The sequence below is a fragment of the Nymphaea colorata genome, chromosome 7 (assembly GCF_008831285.2).
Source record: "Nymphaea colorata isolate Beijing-Zhang1983 chromosome 7, ASM883128v2, whole genome shotgun sequence".
Taxonomy (NCBI): Eukaryota; Viridiplantae; Streptophyta; class Magnoliopsida; order Nymphaeales; family Nymphaeaceae; genus Nymphaea; species Nymphaea colorata.
The window spans coordinates 4123102-4137204 of NC_045144.1; the positions used below are offsets into that span (position 1 = coordinate 4123102).

At 40.2% G+C, this 14103-nt stretch overlaps 2 protein-coding genes across 2 annotated transcripts; one reads left to right on the plus strand and one right to left on the minus strand.

Moving 5' to 3' along the window:
- Positions 1–1342: 1342 nt before the first annotated feature.
- LOC116257875 (probable fructokinase-5) lies at positions 1343–4355 on the minus strand. Its single transcript, XM_031634887.2, has 5 exons — positions 3901–4355; positions 2541–2951; positions 2055–2189; positions 1835–1954; positions 1343–1714 (listed from the first exon to the last, which is right to left on the minus strand). Exons 1-5 carry the CDS (start codon positions 4084–4086, stop codon positions 1577–1579), a joined length of 990 nt encoding a protein of 329 aa, XP_031490747.1. The 5' UTR covers positions 4087–4355; the 3' UTR covers positions 1343–1576.
- Positions 4356–11780: 7425 nt separating this feature from the next.
- LOC116257876 (stellacyanin-like) lies at positions 11781–13757 on the plus strand. The gene is made up of 2 exons (XM_031634888.2): positions 11781–12452; positions 13159–13757. Exons 1-2 carry the CDS (start codon positions 12233–12235, stop codon positions 13497–13499), a joined length of 561 nt encoding a protein of 186 aa, XP_031490748.1. The 5' UTR covers positions 11781–12232; the 3' UTR covers positions 13500–13757.
- The last annotated feature ends 346 nt before the right edge of the window (positions 13758–14103 follow it).

The window sequence follows — 14103 nt, forward strand, 5'->3', positions numbered from 1 at the left end:
CCAGAGACTGAGAGACCAAAAGGGCTTTCATTCTAGAACCGAAAATTTGAAAGTTGTTTTTTTGGTTGCCTGTCATATTACTAAATAGGAGAATATCCAACTTTTGGGTTGAGGTTAGTCCCATGTGCAAGCTTCACATTTCCAAAACTTCTACTTCAATCCCATTTTTTGGTTACAATGGTGAATAAAATGCTTGTTAAACCTGCCATGTCAAAGCACATGAAATTCTATGCTTTTCCATATAAACCTATTCTCAAAGTGATCGTTTACTCATTAAATTTAAATGAAACTGTAATTTATCTTAGTCTAACTGAGTTTTTTTTACCACGAGTCAATGGGGCGAAGATAATGGCAGGCTCCCATAAAGGCGGGTCCATGTCAAGAAATTCAAAAAGCGAGAGCCTGAACAATATTTTTTCTTGCATTATACGTACAGTACCTCGCACGACCACCTTGATTAAACGAAACATGCTCCTCAACTTTTTGAAGGTCTCGGATGAGAATGCATTTAGGGAAGATATGCTGACGACGTTAAGATTTGACAGAAAAAGCAGATTGACAGAAAAAGCAGATTCAAGGTCTCTCTCTCTCTCTCTCACGCACACACACACGCACAGAGATGGTGTCCGATGGACCAATTCTGAGATATATGTGTCGATTGCGACGCAAAACTAACACAGACGAGACCACTTAAAGAATGAGGGTAGAAGGAACAGACAGAAACAGAAGTCCCTCGCGTTTCAAAATCATAATAAACTTAAAAAAGTTTCCCAACATCGTTTAAATAGAAACTGCCAAACTGCTACCTCTAGAAGCAGAACACCAGAGACGTTGGCAGCTCAACTTGAGAAAAGAGATTAAACAGCAGAACCACGCCGCTGGTGCTGATGGAGGGGTTTCCTTGGCCCCCTTGTTAAATGATTTGGTTTAAGGCAGATCACAGATATCCCTCTGATTTTCAACAAACAATAACCTTCAGCTTCAAACGTAAAAGCCCAAGAACCTAAAGCCTAAAGACAGCCAATGTCTTTCTTTATAAGCATCAGAGAGCCTAAGGTCTAAGGAAAGCCAATGTCTTGTATAAGCACAGCATTGACAGATGACTTCACTGCACTGGACAGCCAGGCTTGTCTTTAGTGTTTGAATTCTACCCATTTATAAGGGCATAACATGGCCCACTTTGAGCTGGCAGAGCAAAATCTACAGCTTTTGGATACAGACATTCAATACATCATACATGTTTGTGCCTTCCTTGCCCCTTCCACTGTAACTGACGTCAAGGTAGTAGAAAATGAAAAGTAAGGCTCTTCCATCCATTAATAACCAGCTTTTAGGAAATAAATAAAAAGCAAAACAAAATTAAACATTTCAGTAGCACCACCAACCGTTCAAACAAAAACTTCTCGTTCTTATTCTCCCAAGAGAGAGAAAAACAAGTGAGGATGAGACCAAAAAGGAAAAAAAGAAGGGAAACAAACTAAAAGAAAAACTGAGCCTTAATAAAAAGCTCCTGGGGATGGTGCGGGAGCAAGGATTTTATAAAAAAAAAGGAAGATGCCTGTCAAATTCTTGCCGCTTAGGAGGATTTGTGGCTCTCGATCAGCTTCAAAGCAGTGTTAGCATCAGGAAGAGCAGGAATGGCGCCTTTCTGTGTTGTGCAGATGGCTCCACATGCATTTGCAAACTGCAGGGCGCCCCTCAGTTTCTCTTCATTCTGCACGGAAACAGCCATATGATTCAGTATTCCTCTTCTTTCTTTTCCTTTTCGCCTTGCTTCGCAGCGCAGGCCAAGAGGGGAAAAAAGGGAAAAAAAAAAGAGGCATCAGTTAAGCACCTGAACGAGATTGTCGAAGTCCTTGCTGAGTTGGACCAAGAGAGAACCAACGAAGGCATCACCGGCACCAGTTGTATCAATAGTCTTTACTGAGAATCCGGCTACTCTTCCTTTGAAATTCTGTAATATAGAGCAGATGTTACAACATGGATCAGTCCCATTAGGCCTTTGTTTAACTAGAAGAACGATGCGGAGAAAAAAAAAAGAACAAATTAAAGACCTTGGTGAAGTATCTGCAACCCTTCTCCCCATCGGTGACTACCATCAATTTCAACCCGTCATGCCACAGAGAAAGAACCACATCTTCCTTCTCGGAGTCTCCACCAGTCAAGAATGAAACCTCATCATCACTAACCTGCAAAGTTACCACACTGGAACCCTCATGAAAATGAAATTATGCAGTAACTATAGCAGAAAATGTTGAAGGAAGCCTTCAATATCTTTTTCTCAATCAAACCTTAAAGAGCATAAAAGACCAGAAGAGTTGCAATTAATTTTAAGATATCAAACGTGAAACCAGTCGACACTTTTAAACAGTAACAAGGTTATGCCCTTCTCTTAGATCTCAAAAGCATTGTTTAGCGACAGAACCAAGAACCAGCAAAAGAACATTTGTTTTTTAATAACTCCATTCTTCTAGACGGGGAAAAGATCGATTTATCTCATGGGAAATGATAAAGACATGGATCAAATTCAAGTTCGTTACCTTGATGAAATCTGCCTCATTCCAGATGCTCTTAATACCTTCACGCGCAGCATCAGCAGAGGGCCAAAGGGGCAGCCTCACATTTGGATCATAAGAGAGCAGCAATCCAGCTTGCCTGGCAGCCTTCATGGCAGCAAGATGCGCTGATCTGCAGGGCTCAGAAATCAAACTAATTGAACCGTAGTGGAAGATCCTACCGCTGGTGATCAAACCTAGATTGAGTTCAGATTCCTTCAACAACATATCAGCACTAGGATTTCTGTAGAACATGAACTCCCTTTCACCATTCTTCTTCAAGGTAACGAAAGCCAGTGCTGTTCGAGCATGTTCGTCGAAGCAAACGCCACTGTGATCCACGCCATTGATCTTTAGGATGTCCACCAACATGCGGCCAAATTCATCATCGCCAAACTGCAAACAAAATAAAACTTCAGAGGAACTGAAGAGCCATGGCGAAAAGAAATGAAACTTGCGTAGAAAAGGGGGATCTTTCCTCGGGAAGAAACTGATTTTCAGATCTAGTAAATTTTCCATGTTACATTTTCGAAATATGAACACGATTAGTAGATCAACAGAAAATGTAATACAACAACGGATCATACTCCATTGCAGCGTAAAATGTGTATAAATCAATGAAAAGGAGAAAACACTAGATTATATATATAATAAAGGAGGCCTTCATATTAAAAGGAGTGATGAAAGTCAAACAAGGAAAAGAAGGACCGGGGCCAACAAACGCAAGCAAGAAGCAAAACGAAGACGTCCAAGCGCCAAAGCAAGTAAAAGAAGATGGTGCATATGAATGGTTCAAGAAACAGAGGAACTGAGAAGAAGAAAAAAAGATGGAAAGCCAAGAATGTTTTCCATGTATCTCTCACTCGGTGATCTCTCCAAGCGATGCCAGCTTAGACATGAACAGAAGACAAGCTATCGGCCAAACGCACAGCAGACACGTAGGAAGAGTCTGATCTATGTAAGCAGGGAACCAAAAAAAGGGAGGGCAAAAGGAAAGAGAGCAAAATGGAAGTCATCCAATATAAGAAAAAAGCGCACATGATACGAACTTGAGAAACACCAAGATCTGTCAAGCTAAAGACGAAGCTGATGACGGAGTTTAAGAAAGGAAAAATAAAGAGACGAAAAAAAAAACAGAGCAACCAGACCCAGAAAGATGGATCTTGTAACCAAATATCGATAGAGAAGCCTCCATCCCCAAAGCAAGCACTAAAATCTGGAAAAAAAAAAAAATCCTAGCCATCCACATGACAAGGTCCCGTGAATCTAAGATCTCAAGAACCACCAAGATCTAATCACATGGATAATAGGAACAGACAGAGGGAGAGGAGATCCATCATCCAACCTTGCCAACGAAGGCAGATTTGCCACCAAGTTTGGTGATAGCCACCGCAACGTTGGCGGGTGCACCACCGGGGGCCTTGAGGAAGCCGGAGGATTCGGCCAGTGAGAGACCAGCCACGTCCGGCACGAAATCTATCAGCATCTCGCCGAAGCAAACGATCAATGGGCTGCCCTCCGAGATCGTCATTGTTTCTTTCTCTTCTCTCACTCTCTCTCCTACGCAACAAAAAAAAAAGCAGAGAGCCCAAGAAAGAAAGCCCCCGACGAGAACAACGGACAGAAAAAGCCCAAGATCAGAGGTCCGAGGCCGCGCCTTCTCCCAACGTTTGTTTAAATAGAGCAGACAGCCTTCTCTTTCTTCCTTTTTCTATATTTTTAATTTTCTTTTTTCCTTCTTCTTCTTCTTCTTCTTCTTGTTTCAAGATTATTTCCATCTACATTTCCATGAATCTTCTCAGATCTGGAATGCTGACTCACTCTACCTAATAAAGATAAAAAAAGTCTTTACCTAATAAAAGATTTTAGATATGCTCAGACTCCTCATGAAAACGAGAATGGAGGCAGATGTTTCGTATTTATTTTCTAAACTTTGCTACTTCATTTTTCTTCAAGCAGTCTGCTTGACCATTGCAGAACGTGCATGCTACTTAGCGAGTTGGGTCTCCGTATAAACATGTCCCTGCTTATACATTTTACACTGATGAAAGTATGTTTTATTATACATTGGTAGTTGGAGCTCCTTCCTTCCGTTCTTTTCAAGTTTGAAGGACAGCGACACGATGCTCCCTTCGTCCCCACTCTTCAATCAACCGTCCTGCGCATTAAGTGGGGCCTCTCTCCATCCTTGATTCCTTTCCCGTCCGTCTTTCGAAGAGATCTTAATGGGCTGTTGTAGCTGCGCCATTAAATTCAGTGTCTGCCATCACTACCAGTATCTTATCAGTTGCTAACTCCACCAATCGGCTGAATTTTACAAGAGGGCCGATTTTGATCATGTCCGTCGATTCATCATTGTAGTTTTTATATCATATCGATCGATGTTTTGAATACAGGAAAAAAACAATAAAAAAAAGTTAACACAAATATTTAAAAGAAAACTTGCAACCAAGCTCAAAGAAAGTCCTTTCAAGTGGGTGTTGATATTGACAACGCTGATCAGACTCAGGGTGAAATTTTGGGCCGGATTCAGGCATGGCATCTTGCTTCAAGAAAGTCCAATAAATTGAAGAACCGGATTAGATTCTGATACAAACAGGTTCTGCTTCGGGTTTAAATAATTATTCGATTGAAAAAATGGCATTAGATTCTGCTTCAGTTGGGTTTAGATGTGAGACCCAAATCTTCTTATCGTTTGGAGACAAGGGGGCTGGTATATCGTGGATATGGTTCATATTCAAATCTGGATCCCATTGCAAAAAACTGGGCATAAAATTCATTTATGATCCAACAAGATGCTTTATCTGGATCATCCCACGAACTGGATCTGATCCAATTGGGGGCTCCCTCTCCGAGCCCATGTACCGCGGAGAAAACGATGACGACGACGCACGTGAACAGAGTTGGCTAAGGCCGTTTGTTGGATTTGGATTTGGATTTGGATTTGGATCTTTCCTTTTTTTTCTCCTTCCACAAGTGCCCTTATCTGTAGCTCGACCACATGAAACTCAAACGGATCAAGGGATCCGAGATTATGATGTCCACACAAACCTAAGGACCGCTTTTGTGGACCCAGCTTGTAATTGTATCCATTCCAAAGATAGATCCAAATGTTAAATAGCAATTTAAGCTTCTTTTTTTTTTCTTCTTCTTCTTCACATGAGTTTTAGATCGAGATATGTAAGCGGATGAGATTTCAGTCCGATCCAGATTGAATTCTACGTGCGTGAATTCATATTCTGGTTCCAATTTAGATCTCACTGTATTAAAACAAAAAATCGGATCTCACTAGCATAAGATACGACATTTATATGTAATTGGGTCGGAGAATCCAAGATTTACGGTAAATATAAGCTCGCACAGTCAGTTTTCGTGGCTTATAACCAACGAACAAAAACTAACTTTTTGGAGGATATTAGGATTGTTAATGGGTTGGATTTGAATTGGATGTACCCTTTGATCATATCAGATTTATTAGATGTTCATGCTTCATATATTTTGGATTTGATTATGAATGAGCAAAGTATTATTTCATACCCAAATCTAGTTTTAATCTGAATCACATGTTAAAGCCGACTTTCAAAACGTATGAATATTAGTTATAAGAAAATTTAACTCCCTATTCAGGCTTATTAACTGATCAAAAAATTAATTTAAAAACGAAACTTGAATCTGAAAATATATTGTTTCCTAAATCTAAATCTGATCTGTTTCCATAATCAAACTTTAACTTTTTTATCCATATCTGACTTATTTAAAATAGTTTAATCAATTACTTGATCCGAAAATAATTCATTGACATCCAAAAATAAATCCTTTGCTATTGTTTGTTTTGTTTCCTTTTGTTCATTCAACTGATGATTTTGATTCGTCGAGAGCAGTTGCTTCTTGGATGCCCTTGAAAGCTGCAATTTCCTTTTGTGGATCAAAATGACGTGACTGGGGAGTCTCTTTTTTTACAAACAAGTCTACAAAACAATTACTCCAAGTTTTTGTTTCTCAAGGTCAAAAAGTTATAAACGAATGGTATGCAATCCTGCATGTAAAGGTTGAAAACAGTTGATTAGTTAAAAACAGGAGTCAACTGCAAAAGAAAACAACGGTAATATATGAGGAGCGGCAAAAATTACTCCTCCAAGTTTTTGTTTGTCAAGGTCAAAAAAGTTACAAATTAATGGTATGCAATTCTACATGTAAAAGTTGAAAAGCAGTTGATTAGTTAAAAACATTTTACGGGCGTCAGTGTCAACTTTTTCTACTGCAAAAAAAAAAGTCAATATATAAGTTAAAGAATATCGAAATAAACATGGAAAGCAAAAAAAAAAAGAGTCAATATATAAGTTAAAGAATATCGAAATAAACATGGAAAGCAGTAAGCCGTGATATCATAAAAGGATAAGATCATTTGCTCAATAAAGATGACAGAATTTTTGCAAATAATATTGTTACGCGTTATTTTCAAAACAAGTGTCACCTTTTCTATTTCGTGAGACGTGACGCACTGATTCCTTCCATATCACTGTTACACGTAGAGCCACGTATGATCAGGCTTATGAAATTTCAATCTTGGTCTTCATTACTTCATGGCTGATTGAATTAGAATGCTTTGGATTCAAGTCTGATAACCAAACCTGATTAGATTTGAATATCGGATCGCGGATCCAGTTTTAGTGCTGAAAAACAGTGCACAAATTGAATCCACTTATAAAGATAGTTGGATCCGAACTAGTACATCCCTAGCAAAAGAGTCAGAGGTCGAATTCAGGTAAAAATACAAGCCCTCGTCTAATTAGACATTGTGCACTGGAGTTGGATCTGAAATTCGAAGTCCAAAACCATATTTCAATATTTTGGACATGTTGGGGGTTCAGATGAGCCTCTCACATAAATTCACAACTGGATATCATTCACCAAATCTGAATCAGATGAGACTGATGCGATCTTAATTCTATCGATGGGTTGGGACCAATTTCTGACATCCCTGCGGGAATGCCATGCAGCACGAAGGAGAAAGACGTCATTTCATATTACGCCTTCAACGCAGGAAGGGGAAAAGAGCGATGACGAGGATCCTACAAGGATTGAGCCACTGCTGGCCCCACCTACTAAATCCGACGGCGGATAAACTCCCCAATCTCTCTCCTTATTATATTATATATATACATGGGACAAAAACCAATAGTTCGACCTTGCATTTAAATTCAATTATATAAAACACAATTAATTCGTACTTTATTTATAAAGCACGAATCAAGCTCTTTAGGTAGCGTTCGGATGACATTAAAAAATAAAACTGTTTTTCTAAATCAGACTTTGTTAACAATTGGTTTTTTAACCACACGCAAAAATGGTGTTTGTCACATTAAGGAGTAAAATTATTGACTCCCTTTTGAAGGTAGAGCATCGTTTTAGGGTATCATCCAATCCAAATATCGTCAGACACGATGAAAAGTCAATTGATCAAATCGATCTGAATGTAAACAAACAATTTTGTTGAACTTAGGAAACCAATGTTATTAAATTGGGTTGATTCGTATGGAACCAATTTGATTCATCGGCCTATTTAAGAGCGTCACTAGTTATTTTATAATATTATTTTATATACATTTTTCAGAGTTTCCTTGTTAGTTATTGTACATATATATATATATTAAGAAGATATTTTTTAAAGTATTTTTTGTCGTTTGGCAGCCGGAGTCTGAATCGGCCCATCCACCCACCGCAGCCACAGCTTGGCCGAGCCGATGAAGCCAAAGTGCGCATTCCGAGCCGGCAGTGATTGGGCGATCGAAGGCCAGGGTAGAGCACAACACGTAGACTCGGTAACCGACAGATCTCAGAAAAGGCCGCTTCCATCGATAACCGTGCTCGCCTCCTCTCTTTCGCGGCTCCTTCTTCTTCACTCCACCCCTAGTGAACGAATGAATGAATGAATGAATGAATGATCGAGGAGGAGGCCACCGATTCCTCAAGAAACCGCCATTGAGAGCGGAGGTTCGAATGGCGTCCATTGGAAGGGCCGGACACGGTTTGGTTCTTTACGGGGAGAGGCAGACGGTGCCAGTCAAAGCCTGCGGCCGACTCCCCCCGGTCAGAAAAGGACGACCCGGATCCCGGCGGCCCCCACGGGCACCCGGCCAGTAGAAGCTTGGGTTTTTCTAATTCCCTTTGTCCGCAGCCAATAGAGTTGAAGCACCACCGGCCGGGCCGGCGGCCGCTCTCTCTGGTCGGTCGGTTGCCTGAAAGTAAAATACACCCACGTTGACGTTGCCGGTATTGGAATTCATAGCTCCTATTGGGTATCGCTTTAACCACAAGCTATAACCGCCGTTGGCTTCGTTCACTTTTACGATTGTTAAAATCAATAAATAAGCCGTAACAGTACATAGGCATTAAACTGCAGGCAACCAAGCAAAGTTTTGGGTTTGAAAGCGTAGATGGAACGGATGGTGAAGTTTCTGCTGCATCTCTTCTTCCACCTACCTCTACAGCCGAGCTAGTCCATTGCAGACCGTCTGTCTTCCCTGAGAGAGAGATCTATGCGTGCCATCTTTTCTGGACCTAATAAGACAGCTACTGGTAGGTGGAGGAAGGGAGGTGGGGACGCCATTTCTCTTTCAGCAGGCCCAAGTTGCCGCGCTGGTTCACAGGAATATTTAACCGTGACTGCAATCTGAGAGATATATATCTTAAAAGTTTCGGCTATGAAAAATGAAAACTAATTGAGATAAATATGTAAGTGAAGTTGGTAGCAAAAGAAATTAAATAAATCCATTAAACGCAAGTACAAACGAAACGACCAGCTAACCTGGATGAGGTCATTATAATTGAGACTTTATCTTTTCGGCAAGAACCAGCGACTTTAACATATCTAATTCAAATCGAATGTACCCTTTCATTGTATTTTTGTTTTATCGATTTTTCACATACTCAGATCCAAATTCACGTTTGTATATAGATGCAAAAGAAGTCCATACAATTTTTAAATCCAAAAATTGAATGTAATCTTTATAATCAGACTTTTAAAATCATAACTGAATCCAAACTGCATCATAGTAATATATTAAGGACTCATTTTCAAAATGTATGCGTGTCAGATAAAGAATATATATTTATTTAAAGCCAAATCGAAATCTAATAATCTCATGTTGTCGTTTGTTAAATCCCAAATCCAGACGTTAAGTTTATTTTTTTCATATCTGATTTTTCTTAGGAGTCCAATCCATTGACATCCCCAGCTAAAACAAATAACACATGACGCTGACCGTATTCATAACATTTACTAATTAAATTGTTACGAGATAGTGCCTAGAACGATCTCCATTACATCTTGGGATGTTAATTAATGGCGTGGACTATGGTAGTATCAAGCCACTAACCACGAGTTCGACTTAATTGGATTCAATGTAATCAGATCCATGGAACTCAATTTCAGTGTCTATTTTCTAAAACTGAATTTGGATCCACTAATCATTATAAGATAGATCATTAATAAGTATATTTAACACTTCTTTTTAAAATTTGCTCTACTTGCTTCAATGGACATGGTGCCCAGAAGTGTTCTTAGCTCCCCAGCAAACAGAGAACGATTGATATTTTGGGTGTTAATTTTGATCACCTCGGGTATGAGATCCAAGGCGCTTTGAGATCAGACCCACCTGACGAGTTCAAATCTATGATCCTTAATGAGGATCTTAGATCTTCTTTTTGGAAGATGGATGGATTACAATCCGCTTTTTGAAGTCATCTGCGTTTTATTAATCCAATATGAATCATCCGAAGCCAAAATTCATGGATTTCATAGATAATAGCGATTCTAGATTCATGGTTCTCCATGAACTTTTAAGGTGAAATATTGGAACCTTCCTAGACCCTAACAACTAAAAATTGAAATATGTATAGAGAACGTATCATTGATACTTGACAATATATATATATATATATATACACCCCCAAATGGACGTTCCTTGCACCTTGTTTTGCTCCCAAATTAAAACGGCATTTAGGAAAGGAGAGTCCGTGGCTCATGAATCTTGATCAGCTTCAAAGCAGTGTTAGTATGAGCAGTAAGAGCAGGAATGGTACCTTTCTGCGTTGTGGAGATGGCCTCACATACGTTTGCCAACAGCAGTATATACAAAGTTTAGTATATAAAATTTATTTTATTTTTAACTTGATGGCAGGCCATGGATCCTACTGGCCCTTCTTGCCTCCGTCCCTGTATGTAACCGACGTAAGATGTAAGTAGGGATATCAATAAATTTGATTTGGGTTTGATATCCGACTGAACCACTTAAGAAAATTATATATGAAAAGAGAAAAAATATACATCCAAACAAGATATTAGATCAAATTCGGATTTAACAAATAACAATCCATCAGACTGGAATTCATATTCAGATTCAAATTTGGATTCAGATGGGATTTAATTTTAAATAAATATCTTATATCTAATGCCCATACATTTTGACATTGGGTTCTTAACGTATCCGAATGGGGTAACTAAGATTTGGTTTAAAAGTTGGATTCAAATTGATATGTGAACTAAAAAATCATATTTGGATTGAATTCTTATGTGGCACATACTTTTTTTTTCATTCAGATTTGAATTTGAATCATTGAATGCTAATCCAAATACATGAACATCCGAAAAAAAAAAAAAAAAAAGAGGATGCAGTTACTAGTACATCTGACTTGAATCCGATTTATTGACAATATTCCTAGATCTACCACGTAAGACCATATGAAACTAAACTTTCAAATGGAACAAAGGATCTAAAATGAAGAAATCCACACAAATCAAGGGATCGCTAGGTGGACCAGCTTCTTACATCCGTCTCAAAGTTGGATCCAAATATTAAGTTAGCTATCTTTTCCTTTTTCCCTTTGATGAAGTTTAGATTAATGATGTAAATGGCGGTTCAGATTTGGGTTAGGTGTAGCCATCTATTAGACTTAATGAAACTTGGATTCATCTCTTCTTTGTAAAACAAAAATCAGATCTGGATAGTATAAGATCCAAAATTTATATGTTACAGCAGAGTCTCAATGGCAGGGCTAGAAATTTAAACGGGAAAGCACGCACATAACTTTTAAGTTCAAGAGGTAAAAGGAAAAACAACCTTTATCTCAGGCATTTACATTCTCCGCTCTCATCATTCAAATTAAGATTCAGTTTCAAAGTTACATAGATCTCTCTCTCTCTCTCTCTCTGTCCACCCACTTCACAAGCAGCCAGCTCCCAGAAAAATCCGTCCATCCCCAACCGCCCAGATCCTCCCCTCCCACTATCTTGATCAGTTGTTGTCTTTTCACATCGGATATCCTTGGAGAGATGGTGACGGTTACATTCGAAAAGCATCAAGTTGTGCAAGAGATTACAGGTTTCTCCCCCAAGAGAAAAAACCAGTGTGATCAGATATCACAACATGGCGTCCTTTCAGGAATGGTAACATGTTTGGTCAGTGTTCGGTGATCTACAAGGGCATACCTGCCCTTTTAGTGGAAGCTGGACCCAGTCAAGGCCACTCCTGCAGTACAGCGTTGCCCTCGCAACTGCAAAAGCTACATAAAACTACTCCCTCTCTTTCACAGCGATCTCTTTTTCTCTCGACTGCATCAAAGAAGACGAAGAAGAAGAAGAAGAAAAGGAAAGGATTGGGTGGAGGCGGCAAGCAATGGGGAGCTCCTGTATGGCAGCAGTACCTCCTCTGAGAATGGCGTCGAAGGCGCAGATGCTACTGCTGCTACTGCTAGTGGTGTGTCGGATGGAGTGGGGGTGGGCCTTCGAGTTCACTGTCGGAGGGGACATGGGTTGGGCCATTCCTCCTGCCAATGACACCGACATGTACAATCAGTGGGCTTCCAAGAACAGGTTCCAAGTAGGCGACACCCTCCGTGAGTTCTCTCTCTCTCTCCTCTCTCTCAACAGTTTCATATTCACGTACAGAACATATGACATACTTTACAGCATGTCTCTGCTTCAACATTTCTGTTCTTTTAGCCAAAAACCAACGTGAAAATCAAGACATGTAAGTTGGTAGTCGATAGTGTTTCCAAAATCACGTTAATTATGTCACAAACACTCCGCCTGCTCAATGTAAAATTCACTTTCAGTTTAAGAAAAGTGAAGAAGCGTAGCTGAAATGGCGCCTTGACACCTTCCTCAACCATCACACATCTCTTGGAAGATGTTGCAGGCTGTGCTGGGTAGCCATCTGAAATTGAGTTTTCCAGCAGCCGGGTACCGCTGTGGTCGCCATCAATTTACTGCTAGTCTAGTCCTTGTAGGCTTTGATGTTTATTTCCACGTTACAAATTCAAAGCCTCTGCTTTAATTAATTGCCGCCATTAATCGATTGAAGGTCTTGTCCTTGTTACAACGCAGAATGAAGTATTTCCTCGACTGAAAACATAAAACATTAGCTGAGATGAATTACTTCGTCTAAGGACAGGCTCTTCAATGTTCTAGCTTTCCTTCTTTTCTTTTCTTTTTTTCCGTGCTCTTTTCTTTTGCTGGTAGAGTTCTTCGTATGAATTAGAGTGAGAAAAAATGAAAGGGAGAACCGGGGAAGGTTACTGACAATGTTCCAACTCTTGGTAGACTTCAAGTACAAAAAGGACTCGGTAATGGTGGTGAGCGATACGGATTACGACAAGTGCAACTCCTCCCACCCACTCTTCTACTACAACAACGGGAACACCGACTTCAAGATCAGCCAGTCGGGCCTCCTGTACTTCATTAGTGGCGTTTCCGGCCACTGCGAGAAAGGGCAGAAGATGATTGTCAAGGTGCTGAGCGGGCCAGCCTCTCCATCCCCTGGGGGGAGCCCTTCGACGCCCTCCCCACCTGGCTCCAACGCCGACGTCGCCGGCCTTCTCCCAACGTCCGCCACCGTCTGCTCCCTCGCCGCTTCCATCCTGGTGGCGCTTGTCGCACATTAAACTCTGCCGAGTCGTGTCGATGTGATGAGTTCGCCTTGCTTCTCTCCCCGTTCCTGTTTTATCCGTTTCAGTTTCTACTTTCTGGTTTCTAAAGGAAAAAAAGAGTGGGGAAAACGTTCCTTTATTGTGAACCTGAAGGCCGAAGTGCTTGTTGATTAGGTTTAGTTACATCTCATGTTAATTCTTGCACGTTTTGAAAGTGAAACTTTTGATTTGTGGTTGCTTGAACGAAGACGTGGCGTCAGATCGTGTTTTGAATCCCTGCTTTGAGCATGTTGTTTTGGGTGTTTGATTACCTGATCTAAGATTTCGGGAAATTAAACCTAGGATTTTAGATCTATGATACATAACAAGGATGGCATGTCCTCTGTTTGTCAGATGCATGACTTAAGCATGGTTTCGTAGTCCTTGATTTTGATAATCTGTTGATCTCAAGACCGATTCATAGATTTGGTTGGACAATGGAGTTCTCAATCATGGTTATCAGGTCTGCGTTTTCCTAAAAACTCTGAACTTAAGGTGGGGTCGTATTTGACAAGACCCTCAGATGTTAGACCAAGGGTAGTCAAATGCCCTAGGGAATGGAAGTTTCTTGGGCCCTAAC

Coding starts and splice junctions, on each gene's coding strand:
- LOC116257875 (XM_031634887.2), bottom strand. CDS start 4,086: ATGACGATCTCGGAGGGCAGCCCATTGATCGTTTGCTTCGGCGAGATG. Junction 2,190..2,540: donor ATGAGGCAGATTTCATCAAG/GTAACGAACTTG, acceptor GTAACTTTGCAG/GTTAGTGATGATGAGGTTTC. Junction 1,955..2,054: donor GTTGCAGATACTTCACCAAG/GTCTTTAATTTG, acceptor TCTATATTACAG/AATTTCAAAGGAAGAGTAGC.
- LOC116257876 (XM_031634888.2), top strand. CDS start 12,233: ATGGGGAGCTCCTGTATGGCAGCAGTACCTCCTCTGAGAATGGCGTCG. Junction 12,453..13,158: donor CCAAGTAGGCGACACCCTCC/GTGAGTTCTCTC, acceptor AACTCTTGGTAG/ACTTCAAGTACAAAAAGGAC.